The sequence below is a fragment of the Xyrauchen texanus genome, chromosome 12 (genome assembly GCF_025860055.1).
Source record: "Xyrauchen texanus isolate HMW12.3.18 chromosome 12, RBS_HiC_50CHRs, whole genome shotgun sequence".
Classification (NCBI taxonomy): domain Eukaryota; kingdom Metazoa; phylum Chordata; class Actinopteri; order Cypriniformes; family Catostomidae; genus Xyrauchen; species Xyrauchen texanus.
Genome location: NC_068287.1, coordinates 36220215 through 36246754, shown reverse-complemented (window position 1 = coordinate 36246754; position 26540 = coordinate 36220215). Strand labels below are relative to the sequence as shown.

General features: G+C 37.3%; 1 protein-coding gene across 3 annotated transcripts in view; it reads left to right on the top strand.

Moving 5' to 3' along the window:
* Positions 1-25519, top strand: part of LOC127652591 (ceramide synthase-like) — a 28568-nt gene extending 3049 nt beyond the window's left edge. For 2 of the 3 annotated variants that reach the window (XM_052138819.1, XM_052138818.1), the window contains exons 2-7: positions 4863-5022; positions 5449-5532; positions 12618-12837; positions 13287-13382; positions 17865-17974; positions 23319-25519. In XM_052138819.1, coding sequence (XP_051994779.1) covers positions 4898-5022; positions 5449-5532; positions 12618-12837; positions 13287-13382; positions 17865-17974; positions 23319-23559 — 876 coding nt within the window. In that variant the 5' untranslated portion in view covers positions 4863-4897 and the 3' untranslated portion in view covers positions 23560-25519. The remainder of the gene's footprint in view (positions 1-4862; positions 5023-5448; positions 5533-12617; positions 12838-13286; positions 13383-17864; positions 17975-23318) is intronic. The other variant, XM_052138820.1, reaches the window with a different exon arrangement.
* The last annotated feature ends 1021 nt before the right edge of the window (positions 25520-26540 follow it).

The window sequence follows — 26540 nt, the reverse complement described above, 5'->3', positions numbered from 1 at the left end:
AGTTTAACCATAATCATTTTATTATTTATATTTTGTTATTGCAATTTTAGATTTTTTGTTTTGTTTTTGTGTTACACTATTTAGAAGAGAGAAATTGAGGAATGCTAAAGAGGTGAGGGCACAACTCCAAAAACTCAATGAGGTCCCAGTTCACTAAGATCTGAGGTATACGCATACCTCAGGTCTTCAGTGACCCGGGACCTCATAAGGGTTAATCGTTATGAAGTGAAATAATCGTCAATTATGATTTTCATCATAATCGTACAGCCTTAGCTGTACCACAGCATGATGACCTCTAGCCTTCCACAAACCCTTTTTCTTTCTTCCTCTTCTTGCTCCCCCTTGTCACTCTCCACTCCCTCTCCCTGCAGTAATGTTTCTAAATCTTCTGCTTGCTAATCCTTTCCATGTCTATTTTAGTACACCCCTCCCCAGTTTCTTCTGCGTCAATATAAAAATGGATTGGACATACATAGTTTAAACCCCAGTCAGCCAGAATAATTAAAGGATTCCTTACAAAGCAATAATGAGACCACTGAATGGATGCAGTTCCTATGGCTACGTAATTCTCCTGAAGATATCTGAGGAATTTATATATGCCATTAGTGCCTAACATGAACAGTCCTGTTCATGTTTAGGCACATCAACAATCTGTTGAACCTGAAATAAGCTTTTGCATGGTTCATGGACATTGCATTAACACAAGCTGTAGGCCTGATCACAATCCTACTTGTTTTGCTTGTCATATACAAATTGTATTTTTCTCTCAGTAAAAAAGATTTTGGTGAGAATCAAGTCACAATTCTGAGCTTGAACGCAAATGCTATTCTCTGAAATGTTTACCAAGCAAAGTCCTAAAGTCTTTCACTAACTAAACAGACAAAACCTATAGACATTACTTATAGTTCATTAAGACATTATTACAAAACAAAATGCTTTTATTGTGTGTCTTTCATTGTTGTTGCAAGCTCTTTTTACAGGGTTTGCAAGGCAGCGCTGTATCGATATTTCTCAAACATTCTGGTTAAAGGAATGGTTCACCCAAAAATGATATCATTTAATTTAGTCTCTTCATTTACTCACCCTTATGTCGTCTCATATGACTTTCTTCTGCACAAATGACTTTTTAAAAGGATACATGATGTGTTTTTTTCATACAATGTGAGTCATTGAGGTCCAAAAATGTCAAGCTTCAAAAAGGACAAAGGCCCCATTTACACCTTGCATTAACAAGTGTTTTCAGTGATTTAATTGCTATCGGATAGATCTTATAAATGACAGGTGTAAATTAACCCAAGACGCAATGTGAACGGATCCTGATCTGATCACTCAAATCACAATCGGAGGTGGTCAGGGATGGATTCTGTAAATGCAAATGCATTTTTGGTTATCCTGATACAACTTCGTAAGTGGGTATTTACACTTAGTCGCTTCATGCTATCCGATCATAAATAGACCAAGTGTAAATTCCTTCCAAGACGAATTGGAGACTGATATAAATCTGAGATGCATTCCATTTGAAACTCGGTCAAGTGTAAATGCATCTGGCTGTTCAAGCCATATAAGTAAATATTACTCTGCCAAAACAGCATTACGTCAGCATTGGGAAAATGCAAAACATTGAACTTTTGCCATCCAACCTTTTTCCTGAATGCAGAAACATTCCACGATTCGACTGTTTCCAGTGTTTTCACTTGCATCTGTGTATATTCTTAGCAGGTAATGTAATGTTTAAGTTATTACATTTGTAAAATATTGTAAAAAAAAAAAAAAAGCAGATTGCTGATACTTCACAGATTACAAATAAATTTTTTTTTTTTTTTTAGAGACCGTGCCTCATCTGAGTGTGTAGATGACATAAAGAGATGGTCCGAGATTAGTTGCGTTGATATCATTAATTATTCTGAGTTATGACAGCCATTACGCAACTGCAACAAGTTTTTTACCCTAAGGAACACTTTCTCTGGATCGCTCGTTTTGGCAGTTTTTACTTGGCGTCTCGAGACTAGAAATACAAAACAGGCAATTAGAATCATCATGGCGCCACCCAGTGGTTTCTCAGGAAAACTGTGGATACAGAGAATAAGGCTAGTGTCGCGCAATATCTTCATTTATTTGATGCAGATTGCTGATGAAATTGAAACTAAACACTGACAATAAGCGCAGCTGACACACTTAAACGCGCTTCGACCCATCTTATGCTGAGTGTAAAATGCACAGCGTGCACACACACAGACAAACACGCACTAGGCAAAGTCACTTGGAATCAAATAATATATCACGTCTTTAAAATTTGTTGCCCGACATTAGCATAATCATGGAAGTGGACTCTGTTTTATTTGCATATAGCACTGGAATTGAAAATCTGATTTATATCTGTTTGGTGGAGCCACATTTAAGTGGTCAAGTGTAATGGAATGTGCTTCTTCAATTGGATAGCAATTCGATCAGTGTATATACCCATGAAGTAACCAGGTGTAAATACTTTTCTAAGTAATTCATTATGTGATGAGTTTACGCTACAGTCATCGGTTGTTAAAGTGCTGTGTTGTGGGTTCTTGGCTTTTTCTGTTAATTAAGCCATCAAAATGTGAAAAACACAACAAACACTGTTGTGTAAATCTTGTCTCCCGAACAATGAAAAATATCCCATGAATTAATCTATTGGAATACACTTTGGAATATCTCATCTCTCTCCTCATATCCACTCGCTGGCGTCTCTCCTGTTTTGTAATCACAATGTGGCTCGCGCAACACTCGTGCAAAACTAGTCTTTGCTCACGCATTTCAGAAGCATATTTAGCACTAACAAAGCATTGAATGCAAGAGGAATATCATAAAATTTGCTTCGGTGAGCTGAAAATGTAATTAAGGAAAAACCCTGACCGTTATACATCAGCGTTTTTAAAATGAGCTATAAGTCACAGATTTCTAAATTACCACAGCCACTGTTGTAATATGTAGCGTTTTCCATTTTGCACGGGTATCTTTGATCGGATCTCTATCTGATCATTTGACTGCAAGCGGGAAAATGCAATCCAGCTAAAAAAATATCCAGATACTATCTGGATAGGAAACGCATGGTTAATGCAAGGTGTAAATGCCATAAAGGCAGCAGACTCGAGTGGTTTAATTAATGTATTCTGAAGCGATAACTCAACCTGGCTGTAATGCTAGCCTATGTGTTAAACGTATGTCTTTATTTCAGCCTGCATCGCTTGACGTACAAACTCTATTCAGATTTAGTTTTGTAGATAATTTCAGCCTTAGGTGTGCTATCTATTAATGTTTTTTTTAATCGTAATACTACATTTTTAACATAGAACATTTGATATTCAAAATGCATCCGACAGCAATGATGTCATATTTGCCTACTGAAATGAGATTGATCTTGTCTGTCTTTACATATACAGTTTTTGTATATTATACACAACCATTTATAGCAACTTTTTAAACAGCACAGTGACTGTGTTCTTTTGTGCAGCTTAGAGAAAACCAGACGCATTCAGAGTGTCATGACAACAGCAAAGATGCTGCAAACAGCACTGATGCAGCATTTCATTTACACAAATAGAAAACTATACTTTTCCTACCTTGCAAGCACTGATATTTCCTTCAGGAATGCAAATCTACATTTTGAGCTTATACAATGCTTGGCCAAAGTCGCAGTTTGGATTTAAATAAGTTGATACTTAAGAGCCTATGATTGGATCATTATTGTTAATGTAAAGATGTTACTGTGTTTCAGAAGGGGCAAATTATTGACCTGCATCAAGCAAAGAAATCAATTAAGGAGATTGCTGAAATCACTGGAATTAGGTTAAGAAATGTACAACACATTATTAAAACCTGGAAGGAGAGTGGTGAACCGTCAGCTTGAAAATTGAATCGTCAGCAGGAAAAAATCTTGAGTGATCGGAGATCACTAAAACGCTTTGTGAAGCCACGTCATAAAAAAATCGACTCGCGGCTCTATATAATAGTTATAGTAAGAGCATTTCTACACGCACAATGCGACGTGAATTTACAGGATTGGGGCTAAACAGCTGTGTGGCCATAAGAAAGCCACTTCTTACGGAGGCTAATCAGGAAAAAAAAAGACTTCAATTTACATGGGAACATAAAGATTGGACTGTCGAGCAATGGAAAAAGTTCATATGGTCTGATTAGTCCAGATTTACCCTATTCCAAAGCGATGGGCGCATCAGGGTAAGAAGGGAAATGCATGAAGCGATGCACCCGTCATGCATGGTGCCCACTGTATAAGCCACTGGAGGCAGGATTATGATCTAGGTTTGCTTCAATTGGTCAGTTCTAGGTTCAGCAACGTTATGCAGCTATAAAATGAAGTCAGCTGACTACCTTAATGTATTGAATGACCAGGTTATCCTATCAATGGATTTTTTTATTCCCTGACAGCACAGGCATATTCCATGACGACAATGCCAAGATTCATCATGTTCATATTCTGTAAGAGTGGTTCAGGGAGCATGAAGAATAATTTTCACTCATGAATTGGCCACCACAGAGTCCTGACCTTAACCACATTGAAAGTCTTTGGGATGTGCTGGAGAAGACTTTATGGAGTGGTTCGTCACCCCCCTGGTCAATACAAGATCTCAGCCAAAAATTAATGCAAATCTAGATGGAAATAAATGTTGTGACATTGCATAAGGTTGTCAAAACTATGCCATGACGAATGTGCGCCGTAATTAAAGCTTAGGGCGGTCCAACAAACTATAGAGAATGCATCTTTTTTTTGGCCATGCAGTGTATGTCAAGTCTGTTTTACAAATATATAGATATTATAAGATGTCCATTCAAATAAAACACTAAAATGTGTAACATTTCCTGCCCTTCAGACAGACAGTGAAGTTGAGCTACATTTTCCAGGATTATGCTGAGCATTCTTGCAGCTGGCTCCATATTTTTCCCAGGCCTATACCTGCTGTCCAAGCGATTCCTGAAACATGCTCCTGGGCTCAAATGGACTGAGAAGGATGCTGTTATCGTCTCATCCAGGTAAATTAGGGCAAAAGCAAAAGAGATGTGATGAGAGTTCAATCAGACAACACAGCTTTATTTACTTTTGTAGCTTTACCCTCTATCACACAAAAACTGAATACCAAATAAGTTTATAAGACAAGTCTGGCCACATTGAACATGAATGCTTTTATTGCATTTGTCCTGGTTAGGATTTACATTTTTTGTGATCTTGAAAAGACCCAGATAAAAAAATGGATAAATCAAGTTTTATACTAACTTACAAACTGCATCTGTGAATGTGACATTTAAATATTTTACTCTGCAGTACTGAGGTTATTATCCTATAACTACACTTATGTGAGGCCCTTTTTGTGTACAGAGTGACTGATTTTAAGATACGTCGTGTAAAGAAGTTACTTTTAAGGCTTTCTCTCATGCTTTTGTTTTTTCTCTCTTTGACAGACTGGTATCCTCTATTCAAGCCATTATGGCATCCTCTGCTGGGTACATCATCGCCAGTTCTTGTAAAGATATCATCGAGGACCAGTAAGTATTGGCTACAATTGTCTATTATGATTAGATATACAACAGTTGGTTCCTGTCTTCTAATCTGATTGGACAAGGAGCATTCCAAGAGTTCTGATATTTAGTATAACAGCACTGAGGCACTTCATTGTTTGTATCATTCTGCTTATCTGACCATTTGCGATGTTCTAGACAGACTGTTAGTCTTTGTGTTGCTCAATGACACACAATAGTTGATCCTGCTTTGGCCTCTTTTTTTATTTTATTTTTTTTATTAGCAAAGCAAAAATGTACATATTAACTGTCCATATTGTGTCTAAAATATAAGTTACACAATATTAACTTCTTGATTTACATTTACGCATTTGGCAGACGCTTTTATCCAAAGCGACTTAACAGTGCAATTATTACAGGGACAATCCCCCCGGAACAACCTGGAGTTAAGTGCCTTACTCAAGGACACAATGGTGGTGGCTGTGGGGTTAGAACCTGTGACCTTCTGATTAACCTGTGACCTTCTGATTAACAGCCCTGTGCTTTAGCCACTATGCCACCACCACTCCACTTGATTACATTTGTAAATATATAGTACACTCACTGAGCACTTTATTAGGAACACCTTATTTGTGATTATCTGCCAATCTTGTGGCAGCATTGCAATGCATAAAATCATGCAGATAGGGGGCAGGAGCTTCAGGTAATGATCTCATCAACCATCAGAATGGGGAAAATTGTGATCTCTGTGTTTTCGAACTGTGGCATGATTGTTGGTGCCAGACGGGCAGTTTTGAGTCTTTCTGTAACTGCTGATCTCCTGGGATTTTCGCGCACAATAGTCTTTAGAATTTACTCCAAATGGTGCCAAAAACAAAGAACATCCAGTGAGCAGCAGTTCTGAAGATAGAAGCACCTTGTTGAAGAGAGAGGTCAATGAAGAATGGTCAGACTGGTTCGAAGCTGACAGAAAGGCTACGTTAACCACGGCAGAAGACCACATCGGGCACTTTATTAGGACCATAGTGTTCCTAATAAACTGCTCAGTGAGTGTATAGTGCTGTTGATAGTTCGAGTTTGGTGTATTTTATGGCATATCTGGTTGATGGTACTTTAGCATTCTCTGTTTCAGTGCACACAACACAGTTGTTACTTTGGTGTTTTGTTTGTTTTTACATTGTGCATGTGTCTCTTGTGCCTCTTTCTATTTGTGTGCATGTATTGCATTTAAGTATAGGCCTACAGCTGAGAATTCTCTGATTTGTGTGTAATTGTTCCCAGATGTGTAGGAGTGAGAAGTATTCCCTTCTCTCTGAGTGTTTCTAAGGATGTTCCATTCCTCCAATGCTCACCTTGTATCGGTGTAATCTAATTAGCTCTTAACCTAATTAGTTTCTATCTGGAAATCCACTGTGGCACGCTAAGCTAGTGGGAAAGACAGATGGACAGAGCAGACTCTGGAAATCTTGATGGTGACTTTCAGTTTTTATGACCACTTTAGTCAGCTGTTTTTGTTCATACTTCAAAGCTGTATCTCAACGCTCTGTTAAACCCATTTGAAGTTTTCACACTGATGGTTGGTGGAGAGCAATTGGCTCCACTTTAATTCTATTTGCTGGACTTAATTAAATCGTTTGTTTTATTTTGAATTGTTCATCTTGTGCCACAATCAAAAGGCACATAAGTGAATTATAAATGGTAGCTCAAATGGGTCAAATCAATTATGTGTCATAAAATGGTTTAAGTCAAGTAAACACAATTACTTTGGTTCTTTGTTGTATTGCATCAGTCAGGGAAAAGAGCAGTAGCTGGAAACTAGACAAGGGCCCAAGTCCGTCATCTCAGCAGTCATGATGCAAAAGACTTGAGTCAAGAATTGTTACAGGTCTCAGTCGAGTCAGTTAGGTCTTATAGGTATTATACAGTAATGTATTAAGTGTCTGTTTTTGAATATCCATGGCTGTGACTATTTCTAAAGTTATTAAATTAAGGCTCTGTTCCGAAACCTAGTGAGCTGCCTTGCTGGCTAATGCCTACATAGGCAGGTGACTTCTAAGGCAGCGTCCTAACTGAAATGGAACCTAATTAGTGACCGATTTGGAACCCTCTACATGGGTAGACACTCCTTCAGTCACACAAATAGTTCTTCTCACTCATGATGGTTTGTATGACTTAACATTAATTTCATTCGAGTTTAGCATTAATGTTAAAAAGATAACAATGCAAATGAATTTTTTTTTTTTTCAATTAACAAAACTGTTTTTAATCTATACTTTTCGATAATTAATAAATTATAAAGTATGTTATTTCCTTCTTTTTTTTTTCAAAGTATGTTGTATCATCCAGAAAATTACATTTTTATCTTGCTTATCTTATTGATCTTATCTTAGAAGGCAGCAAAATTATGCTGCCTATCTTTTGAGACAGCCTTTTGCACCAAGATTGTGCCAATGATAGGTAGGTTACCATGACGGGTAGCTCACTAGGTTTTGGAACACAGCCTATATATTTCAATGTAATGAAATCTTCAAATTACCTTCACATAGCACTGGAAAAAAATCATTTGTTTGAGATTTGAAAGCGCTTTTAAAGAAAAGTGGGTAAAGAAGCCTTATTTATTACTAGAAATTGCTTAACACTGCCACAACTTAATTTGCATATTCAGATGATACATTTACATGTACAGAGGCCTGTGACTTGCTCAGGCAGAATGTTTAACATCTTATATCATCTTGTGTGGGTGCTGCAGAGAGCATAATTGTTGCTTATGCTATAGAAGGTTATTACTAAGGATTATTTTAATATAATTGAAGATGAAAGTAGTCATTGCTAGTTACTTTTTTTCAGAGTAATTTTCATTAGTCACTAGATCTACTGCCACTACAGCAAAATAGAGTTAAAGGGTTAGTCCCCCAGTGAAAACAATCTCTTAATTTACGCACCCTCATGCCATCCCAGATGTTTTTAACTTTTGAACATAAACAAAGATTTTTAGAAGAATATCTCCACACTGTAGGTTAATGCAATGCAAGTGAATGGTGACCAAAAATGTGAAGCTCCAATTAGATGAAGGCAGCATAAAAGTAATCCATATACTCCAGTGTTTTAAATCATGTCATCTGAAGCAATCCAGTAGATTTTGGGTGTGAACAGACCAAATTGTAACTTTAATTTTTCATTATAACTCTTGACATCTGCAATCTCTTTTGCTATCACGATTTCAAGCTCGATCACACTTCCTAGCACCATCTGGTGCTCTGCACATTGTACAGTGAAAAAGGAGAACATTTTGGTTCGTTCTTACCCAAAACCAATTGGATCGTACTTTTATGTACTTTTTGGAGCTACAAAGGTCTGGTCACCATTCTCTTGCATTGTATGGAATTACAGAACAGAGATATTCTAAAATATTTTATCGTATTCTGCAGAAGAAAATAAGTCATACATATCTGTGATGCATGAGGGTGAGTAAATTATGAATTCTTAGAATTAAATGTTTTGGGTGAACTAACCCTGTAATAGAATAAGAATTGTAGACAGAATTTCCTGCATACACATTTTTAAAACATAATAGACTGGGAGCCCCCATTTGCTAGTCTACGCACCGCAACTGGAACGGATCGACGGACTGCATCCGCGTGCAGTGTAAAAGCTCTAACCCGTTAACATGGGTACGGAAAAAAATACGCACCGCATACGCACTGCACACGGAGTATGTGTGAAACGGGCGTTATAAGTCATAAGATCAAGGAAAATTTGATTCCTCATGTCATGACACCTTTAAACGCATACTTCAGGTCTTTAGAGACCTGAGACTTCATTTCACTCCTTGTACCTCCTCTAATTTTGAAGTTGTTTGACAGCCAGTTGTGTCTCATTTAAATAATGAATCCTGTTCTATTTGGCCTGATTTGTTGCATTATCTCTTTGATATATGACAAATCAAACATCAGAAGATTTGATTTTATTATTTTCTAATTGTCTTGAAAATATTTAAAAATGTTTACACTGTATGGTCATTTTGGAGATCCATTTTTGGTAGAAATACAGTGCCAGGTCTCTGAAGACCCGAATATGTAAGTGTTGGTGAAATTCCCATCATATTACTTGTGCATTCCCATCTGCTCCAACAGCAAGAGGGAAAAAACATCCACTGTTAGGCTTCCACGACTTCTCAAAAGAGGAAAAAAATTGAGAACGTTGGATTATGACAGTCAGAATAAAGAAAGATTCCAAATTTACTGTCACTCCCTCAGCTTCTCTATTTGAAACTCTGTTGCAGCAGTTGTGATTAAATCACTGGATTTGTTTTATTAAAACCAGGGTAATAAAACACAATGAATGGTGATATAAATGTACAAGTAAAGGATGCGGCCAGATTTACCCATCTTAATTAAGGAATATTCCGTGTTCAATACAAATTAAGCTCAATCCCTCCCTTTTCTTTTTGCTATTAACCATTTTTATTGATATCATACAAACATAACATAAAATACGGAATAAATTATATACATTCAACCCCTCCCCCCGAACATTCCCCCACACCCCCCACCTGACACAAACACACTACAATGGTCACCAACAATTAGAACATAAAATAATTATAAATAAATCAATAAATAAAACATTAAAGAGATGTAATTTCAAACAATATCATTTATTCTAGAATAAATCTTATGGACTGATGAAAAGAATGTATAGTCCCTCTCCAGATGGGTTCAAAAGTCTACAAATATCTGTAAGACCAAGATACACATCCTGTGAAGTATCAGTGCTGCTCTAGGGGGCTTACACACTTTTTCTTCACTATGATCAAGGACTGAGTCCATCCATAGTATAAAGTCTTCTCCAAATATTATGTCATGTGGGGTGCCAGCAGTTGCAACATCCCTTCAAGACCTATAAAAAAGCCCTGATCATCAACATTAAGTGCATAAATATTCACCAAAATAAGACATTGCCCCTTAATTTCTGCTAAAACTATAATGACTCTTCCTAATTTATCTGTTCTCTGTTTGAGACATTTGAATTGTAAATGTTTACTTGTCAATGTAATGACTCCTCTGTTCTTACTTGAGCCAGCACTAAAGAAAACATGTCCACCACATATCTTCCCAAATTTTTCAACTTCCTGCGAGGAAAGACACATTTCTTGAAGAAACATAATCATATTACTTGCGTTTAAGAAAATAAATATCCTTCCTTCTTTTTATAGGGTTCCCCAACCTATTCACATTCCATGTGGAGAGAGAAAATTCACTCATTAACATTTGACTTGAAAATATAAATAATAGTTTTAATGATAAACAAACGACACAAATACACACATGACGGACATGTCCGTAAACTATCTCTCTCTCTCTGCACAATCCTCCGCAGTCGGCCTTTATCCCTCTCGGAGGCTTGATTAGCCAGTATCCTCGGGTAGTCGAGTGTATGTTCAGTGAGTCGGTCCACTAGGCGGCAACATGAAAATCACCAAAATAACTTACTCCAGTGACCTTATGAAAGACATTGCTTGCGGTGGGCATGTAAATACTTTGCGGCCATCCTTTGGTATCTATTCTCAGTTTGGCCGGAAACAACAGAGCAAAAGCGATCTTCAGTTAATGTAAGAGTCTTGCATTCCTTGAATCGATCACTTTTCTCTCTTGTTGAATTCGCAAAGTCTTGGAAAAAGAAAATGCTGTGTTTCTTCCAAGAAAGCTTTCCTTTACCCCTCGCCTCGCATAACACGAGATCTTAATCGGATGATCTCAGAAATGTGGCCAGAATTGATCGGGCCTGTCTCCCTCCTTGGATCTCTGAGACGGGACTCTGTGAGCTTGCTCAATTTCCAGCTTATGGCCTGTTATCTCGAGCAGACTCGGTAAGAGCTTGTCTAGGAATTTTAACATATCTCTGCCTTCCTCATGCTCAGGAATTCCAACAATTTGGATGTTGTTTCACCGACTACGATTCTCGAAATCCTCCAGTTTTTCCTAAAAGCGTTGCAAGTCTGTCTTGGTTGTGGAGTAGCAGCTAATTGCCTCTCCGATGGTTCCAGATAATCGATCCATTTCTCGACGTCCGACAATCTTGTAACTAACTCAGAGTATTTCGCCTCCATGGAAAGTAATCATTCAACGTATTACAGCAAGATCCTCCAAGTCTGCAACAACTTTCGTCAGCATTGCCGACGCATTCATCAATTCAGAGCTGATTTCTTTCAGTTCAGTGTCCGAATTAAGTCCGGGGCTTCTGGCCTGTTGCTGAGGGGAATCAGTCTGAGCAGGTGCCTGAGAATTTTGCATTCCTTGACATAGTGTCCTCCCAAAACAATTAAGGATCAGGGTGTATCAAATCTCACCGGTTTGTGACACAAATATGATTAAAACTAGCAAAGTGCACAGAGCTCGCAGATCACAAGTCTGACCCTCGAATGGTGCCCCTGAGACGACCTCATACCTCCTTTTCTTTTAAAAAAGTTAGGTTAGAGTGAGGCACGTACAATGGAAGTTAATGGGCCCAATTTTTGGAGGGTTCAAAAGCAGAAATGTGAACCTTATAAAAGAGAACCTTATAACATTAATTCTTCTGTTAAAACACTGGTGTTGTTTAAGCTTTAAAGTTGTTTAAATCATCATTTTTACAGTTTTTTTTCGGGTTTTACAGTTTGTTGGCAAAGTTTTAATATAAAAAAAATTGAATATAACTTTACACAGAAAAGGTCAGTTAGTGATTTTATCACACTAAAATTATGTTAACATGCAAATTTTTGCATCTTGTAGCTATACTTTTGAAACAATAAGTATTTTAACGTTTACGGATTGGCCCCATTTACTTCCATTTTAAGTGCCTCAATGGAACCAGATTTTTGCTTTTTTTTTAAAGCAAAGGAGGGACGAGTCAAAAGACATTTTTGTGGTTATCAACATTATGCCACAAATGCTGTCGACTGAGCTCAACTTGTATTGAACCCGGAATATTCCTTTAAGGTGGAAAGGCATCACCACAGTTTATAAAAATGCTCTATTGATCAAAAAGGCATAGGAAAACTGATAGTTGCCCCAAAGAACACTTGAAACATTTTTGGGTTTCTCACCATCTCATTCTTTTATCCCTCTGTCCAGGCACTGGCTCACCAGCAGCTATATCCTCTTTGCGGTCCCTTACTTCATTTATGACATCTACGCTATGTTCCTGTGCTACTGGTACAAGCTTCAGGTCAAAGATCACGAGGATAGCGAGGCCAAACCGATGAGATCAGCTATCAGCGGCTATCTGCACCGGGAGTTCCTTATGATCTTGCACCATGTCGTCATGGTTACTGTCTGTTTCCCTGTCTCCGTGGTAAGTGGGATGAGGGCATTTTGCTTTTTCATAACCACACACACATATAAAGTACAAATAGTATAAATAAGGTTATGGAGGCCCAGTGTTTGGAGTGTACCACCATTGCTTTGGCTTCATGACTGTTTAAGAATGATTTGATCGTGCTCTGTGGGTGACTTAAAGTGTGGCTGAGTCAACCTTGTCCTGAATAGGCCTGTGTTCTTTCACCCTCTCATTATGCTCTCTATCACTCCATCTGTAGCCATGGAGACTGTTGCTAGCGGCTGCAATGCACCAACCAGCAACCAGGCATTAGTTGGAGTTTCGGACTGATAAGATGGGAGAACCTCAGTAGCACATTTCCTCTAATGGAGGCCTACTAAGGTTTCCTACATCTAACAAGTTTTCTTTCTTTCTTTCTTTTCTCTCTTTTGTTTGTTTGTTTCTTTCCTTCTTTCTTTCTTTAGTTCTGGAGACAGGGCAAAGGGGATTATTTTCAGGGTGTGATGTTCCTGGCTGAACTCAGCACTCCATCTGTCTGTCTGGGAAAAATACTCATCCAGGTACTAAAATTACCACTTTCGTTCACCCCGTCTTTACATCCTTCTATCCGTCTTGTAGATTCCAAGCTTACCTCTTTTCTTTTCTTGGTAGTATTTGTTCTACAAGATAGTTGCAGGCAAGATCCAAAATTTACATTTTGACACCTGTCAATAGTGAGTTAAATTTTGAATGTTTACCAGCCATAAATATTTCAGTAACACTTACATTTTAAATTGGTTAACAAGAAAAGTTATTATGAACCTAACAATGAACAATACTTATTAAGCTTTTATTAATCTTTGTATATTAATGTTAAATTTCAACATATAGTAATACATTTTATTTAATTTAAAGGTGCCTTTTCAGAAACCCTTGTTATTAATGACATCTGTGGCCGTTAATTGAACTGCAGCCCGCTGCCTGTTGCTCATGCACTCGCTCGTGCCCACACTCCATAGGGACGCGAGCGAGCATCCAAAACAATTATATAATGTACAGTGGGACTGAAAGTGATTCACTAGCATCATGCTAACCGATGAGGTAGCATAATTAAAATGACTCCTTTATGATTGCTTTACTACAAACTTTGAGACTGTATATTATATTTGACTCTCCAGTGCTGGAACAGGGCTAAAACAAAGTGTGGATTTAGGTCTGACTATGCGAGACTGTAGTTTGAAGTAATCACTTTTCTTTGCATGATACATTGACTGCATTTATACAATAGCCTATGTCGGAGTTAGCTAGATAGCCAGCTTTATCAATAGCTGTTAGCTAAATTTGATGACAGTAGCTGTTTATAAAATGGACTGTACATTTGTAAATATATTGACAATTCAGTCAATGATAGTGATTCCATCACAACTGTCATTTTGATATATCGATGCACTATTGTTTTATAACAATAGAATGTATATATTTTCTGTATAACCAAGTGACATTACACTAATGAATGCAGGGTTTCCGTGGGTCTTAAAAAGTCTTAATTTGCCCTTCTGTAAAATAAGGCCTTAAAAAGGTCTTAAATCAGAGCAACAAGACTTTCATTCATAAGGTCATGGCATTAAATGTTGTATGGGGGATTGTTTTCTCGTTGCATTTAAGTAGGATGACCAGATGTCCCGTTTTGAAGAGGTGTGTCCCGACAATTCTCTATAAATTGTAATTATGTCCTGGTTTCAGCTGGTAGGCTCACTGATTTTTTTTCTACTCACATTTGATGTACTCCTTTTCCTTCTCGCTATTGTCTTTGGTATCGTTTGCAGAGAAGAGAAGCAATTTAGAAGCGTTGCACGGTACTTTCATTCTAGTCTTTCTGCTGAATTGTATCTGGATACCATGGCAATGACGTCATGCGCTTGGCACGCACTTTTTTCATCCTGTCATTCAGCACAATTAGAAAGGCACCAATAAAAAATTTGTTTTCAACAACGAGCTGAAAGAAGCCGATCTATTTCTTCATGCAGCATGTGAATGTGTAAGCGAGTATTTTTCTGTAATGCTCACGAGTACGGAGGTAAATCAGACAATGTCACATTTAGACCGCTACACCACTTTTTACGTAGTACAAGCACTTATATGTTCAGGGTTGTATTTAAAATTTTTGGTTATAGTGTTGTGAATTTTTGTGAATTGTTGTGAACAATTTCGTAATTACACATGCAATATGACATCATATGAATAGGATAGGCTACATGGAATTTGTACATTTAAAAACAAAAAGCAAAAATTTTGTTTAAATCGTGAAAACTCAATCTAAAATGTACATTGTCACAAAGTTATTTAGCCTATACAGTTAAGTGCAGAAGTTTGCATAACCCTTTTGTTTTTAAGTTTCCACACACTTTCAGAATGTATACAAATAGCCTATAAGAGATTTTATTTTTTTTATGTAGTACTGCCCTTCAAAAGCTAAATAACACAAAATTGACTCTTATTTACACAATCATCTTGTTCAAAAGTTTGCACCCCTTGGTTCTTCTTATGTTGCCTTCTTGAGCGTCAATATTTATTTGCACCTTTTGTAATAGTTGTGTATTAGTCCCTCAATTGTCAAAATCTGGACCTCATATATCAACTGTTGGGAAGAACTCAAATGTGCAGAAGATGCTGAGAAACCAAAGAATTTTACTGTAGCTGGGTTTTTTTTCATAAGAAAAGTGGACATCTTCACTGCTCATGAAAAAGCAGGGACCGAGAAAGCAACACACCATATTGAAATCAAGGTAATGTAAACGTCTTAACAGGATCATGTGTGTAAATTCAGTTACTATTTTGTCATGTGGAATATATGTTAGGATGTGTTATGTGAAATAGCTTCTTCAAGGCAGTACTAAATAAAAACAAAATGCAATTTTTATGTTCCCTCATTTAGAAAAAAATAACACATTGATTCCTTACATTTTCTTTAGTTGGTCTTAAAGTCTTACATTTTGCATCATAAAACCTGCAGAAACCCTGTGAATGGGTATTTTTGCATTATCTTGAACATTGTCTAGCATTCATTTCATGTGTTATTGTAGTTTAGCTAAAATTACATGCATCAATCCTTATGGCACTATATTTCACATGATTTGCAGTTATGTAAGCTTACCTGTTCAATAAGAAGAACGCCTATTCGGGTCGGTTTTGATCCCCAAAACCGAACGAATTTCCTTCCTGAGATCAAATGACCTGCTGAAGTTAATTCTAGTTTTCACTTTCACATTCCCGCTTAGCCAGACGGGATTCAGTAGATTTATTTTTTTCTTCTTTTTTTTGGCTTACTCAAGAGTTTGTGTAGGAGTCAGTGTTGTGCTGGGAGCCGGACAGTTGCTGGATTCCATCTCTAAAATAATGTTACATAGTTTTGCAGACTGTCTGTTGATGCTGTTGAATAGCAGAAGAGAAGCTATTACTGTCTGAGGCAAGGCTCTCGGGAGCACACATATACGTCACATCCTTTGGATTTTCCCCGCAAAAGCGACCCGCTCCCTTCGCATGAAAATCAGTCTACAGGCTTTAATAGGCAACCTAGGAAGTCCGGGAAGGGCTCATTTATTAAGTTGCATTACAAGCCATTCACACATTGGCAAAAAAAAAAAAAAAAGGCCAATATTACATGAAAATTGTTACATATCGCACGCACCTTTTTAAAAGTTGTATTTTTAAATATGAGTTTATGCACTATGAACTAGCCATGAACAATTGTATTTTTATTAACTATCATTAAAAAAAAATTATAAATTTATTATTATTATGTTTGTGCATAATACCTAAGGCATTAACTAATGTTAATAAATGGAACCTTATTATTCCATTTATTATCTTGGTAACCTTGTTACCAAGATTTCTTATAGGCCATGAAACTGTATTTTGCATTATTTTATAAAAATAAATATTTTTATCCTTATGCAATTTTTCCCTCACATATTAGTGACAACATTGTCACTCCGAGTCCCCATCTCTCAATAAATAAATAAAAAAAAAAAACAGTAAAAAAACTTGAAGGTACTTCAAGAAGAAACATTGTGATTTTGTTCTTCATATTTTCGTTTTGGTGGCTTAATGTAAGAGTATTCCACATGAGTCGCCACATGTAGTTCTGGAGATTGATTTTGTAAACTGATGGTAAATTTTCCACTGAGGTGAAGGTAAAGTTGCGGTCACACTATACTTCATGCTCCATCCACTTCCAATAATAAGCGTCTGTACACTGGAAACTTAAACTTATTCTAAGAAATGTTAAATGTATGTTCAAAACAGTAAAATAAGCAGTAAAATTCCCCACTGAAGAATACACAAAAAATATCAAATTCAAATATAATAAAGGTTTTAAGCTGATTCCTTTTAGTTGATGACCTACTCAGTTGCTTTGCTTTATCAATGTTTTGACCATCTACTCTCATTGACCACTATATTAGGTACACCTGTACACCTACATATTCATGTGACTATCTAATCAGCCAATCATGTGGCAGCAGTGCAGTGCATAAAATCATGCAGATATGGGTCAGGAGCTTCAGTTAATGTTCACATCAACAATCAGAATGGAGAAAAAAATGTCAGCTCAGTGATTTTGACCATAGCATGATTTTTGCATTGCAGCCTGCACATCCTGTGCATGTTTGTAACATATTTGCTTGGCAAAAATAAATACATTTTACATCATGCGGTACCAGTATTTAGTGTTTTTAAGGTCATTGTGTTATGAACGACAAACTGCTTGCTAGGTTTGCATAGTTATGGTAGAATGTGGTGATTTTGAGACTTGTATGAAGTGTTTTGGTGGTGTTAGTGAATTTCAGAAGAGAAATTAACTGTGTCAAGATATGTGCTATTTGATTGAACAGGCTTTTACACACTTTGTTGTACGCATCTCCTACTACACTCAGTCTTAATTTAATATCAGGCAATTTTGAATCATGGTTGTCGGCCTATTGTTCTGCCTATTAATATTTTTCTATCTGTTAAACACTTATTTCTCTCTACTTCCTGTTCTATTATTTGTTTCTTTGCCTCAGTACAAGCAACAGCACACTCTCCTTCATAAAGTCAATGGAGCTCTTATGCTGGTCACTTTCTTCATCTGCAGAGTTCTTCTCTTCCCCTACCTCTACTACGCCTATGGCAGGTATGATCACTGATGTCTAACACTATCAATCATTCAGTCTTTCTTTTCTCCTCCCTTTCTTTGCTAAGTCTATTATTAATAATATTAACAAGGATGCTCAAATCTGGGGCAGCTTCCTTTGTCATATGTAAACATGCCTATTCCTCACTCAGTCCCCTGTTTGGAAATCACTTTAATATTTTATTTTTATTTACACATCACTGTTAAATTACTGTAATGACCAACCAAGACTGTGAGATGTGTTTTGAATGGGTTGTGATATTGGAACAATCTTTGTCCATCTGGATGGCATGGTCTAATTTTAAACTCGCAGCACTAATGTATTATTCATAAGACTGGAAATTTGATCATCATTGAACACTGTTGACTAAACACTTTGTGCTCTTTATATATGCGGAGTATGCTCTTCATTGCTGACAAACAACAAAGGAGTTGATTTAGCTGGTATCAGGATTCCCATGGTCATAGATAACCAGAAAGGAAAAAAAAACCCTTACCTCATAGTCATTCAAATTCGAAGGTGTCTTTGTCAAGATGGCACTTACCGGCAATAAATGTATAAAAACTCTGGATGTTTTTTTTTTTACTTAGACAGGAAAAATGTCATAAATGACTGGAAAAGTCATGGCTTTGTTTTAAAAATAATAAAAAAAACAAATAGTAAAAATAATTCATTTTTTTTTTTTTTCCAAGATAATTTTCATAAAATTGTATTGGTTATATTTCACTTTGTTATACCTGTGGTGTTCCTGGTCAAAATTGGTCAGCCATACTAAATTAATGGATTACAGAAATGGGGTTCAGGAGCATCCCAATCCTTTAGATAAGCACATACAGTGAGGAAAATAAGTATTTGAACACCCTGCTATTTTGCAAGTTCTCCCACTTGCAAATCATGGAGGGGTCTGAAATTGTCATCGTAGGTGCATGTCCACTGTGAGAGACATAATCTAAAAAAAAAAATCCAGAAATCACAATGTATGATTTTTTAACTATTTATTTGTATGATACAGCTGCAAATAAGTATTTGAACACCTGAGAAAATCAATGTTAATACTGCAATTACAGAGGTCAAACGTTTCCTGTAGTTTTTCACCAGGTTTGCACACACTGCAGGAGGGATTTTGGCCCACTCCTCCACACAGATCTTCTCTAGATCAGTCAGGTTTCTGGGCTGTCGCTGAGAAACACGGAGTTTGAGCTCCCTCCAAAGATTCTCTATTGGGTTTAGGTCTAGAGACTGGCTAGGCCACGCCAGAACCTTGATATGCTTCTTACAGAGCCACTCCTTGGTTATCCTGGCTGTGTGCTTTGGGTCATTGTCATGTTGGAAGACCCATCTTCAATGCTCTAACTGAGGGAAGGAGGTTGTTCCCCAAAATCTCGCAATACATGGCCCCGGTCATCCTCTCCTTAATACAGTGCAGTCGCCCTGTCCCATGTGCAGAAAAACACCCCCAAAGCATGATGCTACCACCCCCATGCTTCACATTAGGGATGGTGTTCTTGGGATGGTACTCAACATTCTTCTTCCTCCAAACACGGTTAGTGGAATTATGACCAAAAAGTTCTATTTTGGTCTCATCTGACCACATGACTTTCTCCCATGACTCCTCTGGATCATCCAAATGGTCATTGGCAAACTTAAGACTGGCCTTGACATGTGCTGGTTTAAGCAGGGGAACCTTCCGTGCCATGCATGATTTCAAACCATGACGTCTTAGTGTATTACCAACAGTAACCTTGGAAACGGTGGTCCCAGCTCTTTTCAGGTCATTGACCAGCTCCTCCCGTGTAGTTCTGGGCTGATTTCTCACCTTTCTTAGGATCATTAAGACCACACGAGGTGAGATCTTGCATGGAGCCCCAGTCCGAGGGAGATTGACAGTCATGTTTAGCTTCTTCCATTTTCTAATGATTGCTCCAACAGTGGACCTTTTTTCACCAAGCTGCTTGGCAATTTCCCCGTAGCCCTTTCCAGCCTTGTGGAGGTGTACAATTTTGTCTCTAGTGTCTTTGGACAGTCTTGGCCATGTTAGTAGTTGGATTCTTACTGATTGTATGGGGTGGACAGGTGTCTTTATGCACCTAACGACCTCAAATAGGTGCATCTAATTTAGGATAATAAATGGAGTGGAGGTGGACATTTTAAAGGCAGACTAACAGGTCTTTGAGGGTCAGAATTCTAGCTGATAGACAGGTGTTCAAATACTTATTTGCAGCTGTATCATACAAATAAATAGTTAAAAAATCATACATTGTGATTTCTGGATTTTCTTTTTTAGATTATGTCTCTCACAGTGGACATGCACCTACGATGACAATTTTAGACCCCTCCATGATTTCTAAGTGGGAGAACTTGCAAAATAGCAGGGTGTTCAAATACTTATTTTCCTCACTGTATGTGGATTTATGTTTGCACACACAAAGTCCTCAGACATGTGCACACACACGTGGTGTGTTGAGCACCCATTTGTGCATCGTCAGTTACTAGGGCTTCTGCCGCATATTTGGGTATCTGAATCTAAAGAAAATTTAAAAATATTTCATTTTAATGTAAAAATATTCCAACAAATACTGGATTGCTGTCACTATACTTCAGAACAAACAGATGATCTTTTAACATTCATTTTCACTTGATAAAAGGTAAAAGACTGTAAAATTGGTAAAAGATCCCACAGACCCCACTGCTTTGGCCGTCTCTGGACCCCCTGTGCAGTTTTGTAGAGTCTATTTTGACGGTTTAGAATTCCTTTTTTTTTTTTTTTTCTTCCATCAACTTTGAAATAAAAAAAAGTGCAATGTGTAAATGTATATCATGATAAATATCGATATCGAACAATATGAATAAGATTATCGTGATAACAATTTTGGCCATATCCCCCAGCCCTAGCTGCAAGTTACAATATGTCATTGTCTATGTTATATGTATGTTTCAGTTAGGGCTGGGTCGATTAATAAAATGTTATTTTCAGTTACAATTTTGTCTTCCAACGATTATGAAAACAAGATAATCGAGATAAAACTATTATTGTGCCGCATTCCATTTAGCAATGAAACACCCCGGCTTTAAATTTATAAAGCATCCCTTATTATTTGAACTTTAATAAAGAAGCGGGTTATGAAAATAAACTCAGAAACTGGCATTTCTCTGTGATTTGCATGAATTTACCGGGAAAGAGATTGAATCTTCTCCCGACTGATGCACAATCTGGCGCAGGGATGCTCGTCACTCGCACGTGTTTGCTGCAGCTAGATTATAACGTGATGGCTCGCGATGTAGTGAATCATAATATATGTGTCATGTTCACTGTGTGTATCTTATCATTTAGAAAATCTGTGATATGCAGCTCTTTTAAAAAGATTATTTATTAAGTGAACGTAAAGGTGAGCAGTGTAGTGTAGCCTTAGCCCATTATACACTGGAACAAAATACGTTTTTGATTAGTCTTTTTAGCTTGTTTTCAAAAATAATATCTAAAACTCCTTTAAAACAACGTACATTTATTTTAGGAGCTATACTGCAGAAGAACAAAATGTTACTGGAGAATGTTGAATACAATATTTAATCAGGGCTCGGCATTAACGCTTGTGTGGGACAAGTGGAATTTTGAAGGGGCAAGACTGATTCAAACGTCAAGAATGACAAAATAACTGGCTATATTTGTGATAGCCTAGGCCTGTGTCACTTATTAGTTCATGTTCTGCTGTTCAAAGTAAAAAACATTTTTTTTTTTTGTATTTATTTATTTTTAAGTTTGTGATCTAGTAACAGCTGCACTCTGTTTGATTGACAGGCATCGTATGTGTGTGTGCTGAACATGTGTTCAGAGAAAAAAAGCAGATATGTATTAAAATGTTGGACTTGTAAGTATAAATGTAAGTTAATAGACCTGCTGCTGTCTAGTTTGCCATAATAATCAAACAACACGAATGAGAAAACCGAGAAAACACTCACTACTCTTGTCTGGGTAACTTCAGTACCTTTAATAAGTATTAATGTATTATAATCATCCAGTGAATTCCAGTAGTAGTTTTATGTAGCATTTCATTCTGTATGTTTCCTTGCATACTTGAAACTGCTGTTAAAATCTTCTTAAGCTGTTAAAAAAAGCACTGAATTGTCTTAATGTGTTTTTTTTTTTTTTTGTTCTATTATGGTTAATCTATTTCTTTTCATTGCTGTTTTTTATTGTTATTTTATTACATACTGTTTACTAGTCTTGCATAATTTCTGAAAAACATGAAACTATTCTTCCATAATTAACAAATTAGTTACTTTTATTTGTTGTGGTTTTGAAGCTGGTATTGAAATTGTGTTATTGTGATAATGTATAGCCTTTGTTTTACATGGTAGATCTCATTCCATAGAAGTGTGAGCACCACTGCTGTAAATGATGGCATTGGAGACTTTTCTTTATTTGTCTACCATAAGTGACATAAAATAATTATCATATGACGATAGCCTCCTCCCCTACCCAGTTCAATTTACATTTCAATTCAAGGAAATCCAGTTAAAAAAAACAATTTAAAAAAAAAGTTCAATAAATGCATGATGTTTCCAAAGTCAATGTGTAATCGTGATCTCAATATTGACCAAAATAATCGTGAGTATGATTTTTGCCATAATTTAGCAACCCTAGTTTCAGTAAATAATAAGTAAAAACATGAAAAATGACAATCCTGATTATTTTATGTGTTTGTGGAAATTTCATACACTAATACTCAATTTGGCCTCTGAGTAAACAGATTTGCTTATTGCATTTTACTAACTGAGACCTTTCCAACATAATATAACGCATGGCTATCAAATTTTTTTTTTAATGATTTTGCCAACTCTGAATATAATTGTTGTGATAACAAATGTAAAATTACAAGAATAAAACCGTTTTAATTTGTCAGCCAGTTAAAAAGCATTATTTAAGAATTGGTAGAACATACGCATTGTAAAGTCCAGATTCTATGCATTTAAAAAAGCAAGTGGTTTATTTCATTATTATTATTATTTGTATTTATTTTATCTGCGGGGATTGCCTCCACCTGGTATAAATTCAGTTTACTGAATACTTAATATATATATTTATATATAAAAAATATTTTTAGTATATGTTTTTTAAATGTTCAAAAAAGAAGTACAAAACCTGTCAAAAATAAAAAAGAAGATGACAAAAAGATCTAATGCAATATCTTGGGAAAATATATGCAAGATGAGAGATTAACAATCTTAGTGGGCCGGTCATTTTTGACCAGGAACGTAAAAGGTGTTTGCACAAAATGAACACAAGTGTTAAATCATTATTCTGTGTGATCCAACTCTGTGCATTTGTTTGCTCTTCTATCACAGGTACGCATCCATCCCCTTCTACATGGTGCCACTGTCCGTGCCATGGCAGTGTAACGCAGGAGCAGCTTTGCTCATGGCCCCGCAGGTCTACTGGTTTTCCCTCATTTGCAGGGGCGCCTTCCGTCTCTTCACCGGAGCTTCACGACACCGAAAACCCTCTAGAAGCACAGACTCTGAGCCTAAAACCTCACTCCTGCCCCCAGCCAATGGATACAGCTCCAGAGAGACCAACTCCCACTGAGAGAGGGCTAGAGATATATAGAGGTGGCAGGCACAGTGTTGTTAGGTTTAGGCCTCAATCAAAATAGGAAACTGAAGGCAGATGACTCCTAATAATGGGTTGATCTTCCTTTGACCCAATGGCGTGGGTCAACAGGCAGAGAGACTGTGAAGATACATGCGCCCGCTACTTACCTTCATCCTCTCATTGAGAATGACGCAAACAAACCGTTTGTTTTTACTTTAACATGCACATATTTAACATGTAATTATCGCAGAAGGTCGGGAATGTGATCTGCTGCATTGCAGGATTAGTACATCATTTGTAGATTACCATTATATCATGCAAGCTTCACAAAAATTAGACTGCTACAGACACAACAGGAACAGTATTTAAACTGAGTAAAGGGTTGATAGATCCCTCCTCATTAGGATGTAGAACAGGGAATAGCGATTTCTCAGTCAATTTGTACATATGTTTTAATTAGTAGTTATGTTGAATTTTAAATGGATTAGAATTTATTTTAGAATTCTCATAGAGAATAATTTGTTTTTATTTATTGAGTTGAAGTCCTTATTAGGGGTAAATTTGTTTGAATACAAAGCTACACACCCTACAGAAAGATTGAAAATAAAAGTTAGCTGTGGGTTAGAAGGTGCAAGGCTTTGTCCCAGCTCTCCAAATTCTCCCATCCTGTTCTCTCCTTTCTTAGTGCTGAAAACACAGATGAAATCAGATGGCAACTTCCGCAGCCGGACTGCTATTACTCATCCAGTTTGTTCATGAATCAGCAGTTATAAAGGAGACGGGGGTCATTTAAAGTAATTGGTTGAGGCTGAGGTAATGCATTTAGCATATCTCTGCTGCAGTACTCCTGTCCATTAAAGATCTATAGTTGTTGGGCTGGGGGGGGGGAGGGACTGAGGTGCCCATTGAAACGATACACTTGAAAACCAAGATGGAGTTGTCAAGGCACTTGGAAAGACCAGAGACAATTGGTTTGTCCTTTTTCGTACAGTTTTATATGAGGACTGCCAGTATGATGGCCCTTCTTAGAACTTTTGCAAATAGATGCACACCATCTGGAGTCCGTGCAACCACTGAATTGATTGTAAACTGTACACTGACAAGATGTTTCTTAAGCACTTCTCTGTAAGCTGTCAGCTTTCTTTCTATCTGTTTTTTCTTTTAACAGCTTGAGGTACAACAATGGCATGTTATGTCACCAATACTCCTTCATTTTATGGTAAAAGTATCATTGGTGTATCAACATTGTCTTAGCAACACCTCCTTTAGCATGATGAGCCATACCTTGTTAAAACAATGCAGACAGAGCTGTCCGTTTGATGTTAAACAGTATTATTGGTATCTCGAGGTGAGGGGATGTTGCGCAAGGCTGATTCAAGGAGTAAGATTGAATCTTGCACTGAATTATAACAAGTAGGTGTACTAAACAAACATTTAAGTCTATGAGGAAGTTTAAGACTTTAAAAGCACCAAATAGACCAATCTTTTCAGATTTAATTGGAGTCCCATAATAGATTAGCCACGTTTCTATTACTAATTAGAACTGTTCTTATTTTGCTGCGTCGCATTTAGGCATCAATGTAGCCTCCGAAGCAGTGCTTTCAATATGCTCTTTATTCAAAGTACTGTTGGATTGTTTTGCACTGTGGCATCACAACATGAACTCACAGGGACAGCCCAGTTTTTGGGCTTGAATAGGGCCAGTATCTTCAACTATAGCAAACTAGTTTTGGAATTTATAGTTGAGTTAAGAATGACTGTATGTTCTGATTTTATTCTCTGAAATTATACTTGTTGTTTATTTATTCTGGTAATTTATGTATTTATTTGAACAAGTCTGAATGTATATATGAATACACATGTAAATGTTCTTCTGAGTGGGCTTCTGTTTCTGTAGTTGTCTGTAAACCGTTCTGTAATGTTGATTCTCTCAGCTGAAATATACTCTGCTCTCTCCTGCTGTGGTCTGATGCTGCTTTTGACCTCCTTTCATACTGTCACAAAGGCTCTTTCACCTGGTTTTTGGGTGTGTGTGTTTGTGTGTGTGTCTTTTTGTGTGTGAGTGTGTGAGAGAGATAATTAAGCACATAGGTCAGATTAAAGATGTCTCAATGTGTGGAATATGCTTTATTCCAAAATCTGCATTTCTTATATTAATAACACTAAACACTGATCAGCCACAACATTAAAACCACCTGCCTAATATCATGCCACCAAAACAGCCCTGACCCATTGAGGCATGGACTCCACAAGACCGCTGAATGTGTCCTGTGGTATCTGGATCCAAGATGTTTGCATCAGATCCTTTAAGTTCTGTAAGTTGTGAGGTGGAGCCTCCATGGATCAGACTTGTTTGTCCAGTACATCCCATAGATGATCGATCGGATTGAGATCTGGGGAATTTGGGGGCCAAGTCAACATCTTTAACTCTTTGTCATCTTCAAATCATTCCTGAACAATTTTTGCAGTGTGGCAGCGTGCATTATCCTGCTGAAAGAGGCCACTGTATGTGGTCTGCAAAAATCTTTATGTAGGTGGTACATGTCTAAGTAACATCCACATGAATGCCAGGACCCAAGGTTTCCCAGCAGAACATTGCCCAGAGCATCACACTGCCTCCGCCGGCCTGCCTTCTTCCCATGGTGCATCCTGCTGCTATCTCTTCCCCATGTAAACAATGCACATGCACCCGGCCATTCACATGATCTAAAAGCATACGTGATTCATCAGACCAGGCAACCTTCTTCCATTGCTCCATGGTCCAGCTCTGCCGCTTACGTGCCTATTGTAGGCGTTTCGGGGTGGACAGGGGTCAGCATGGGTACTCTGACCGGTCTGCAGCAAGCTGCGATGCACTTTGTGTTCTGACACCTTTCTATCATACCAGTATTACGTTTTTCAGCAATTTGTGCTACAGTAGCTCTTCTGTAGGATCGGACCAGATTCGCTCTCAAAGCGCATCAATGAGACTTGGG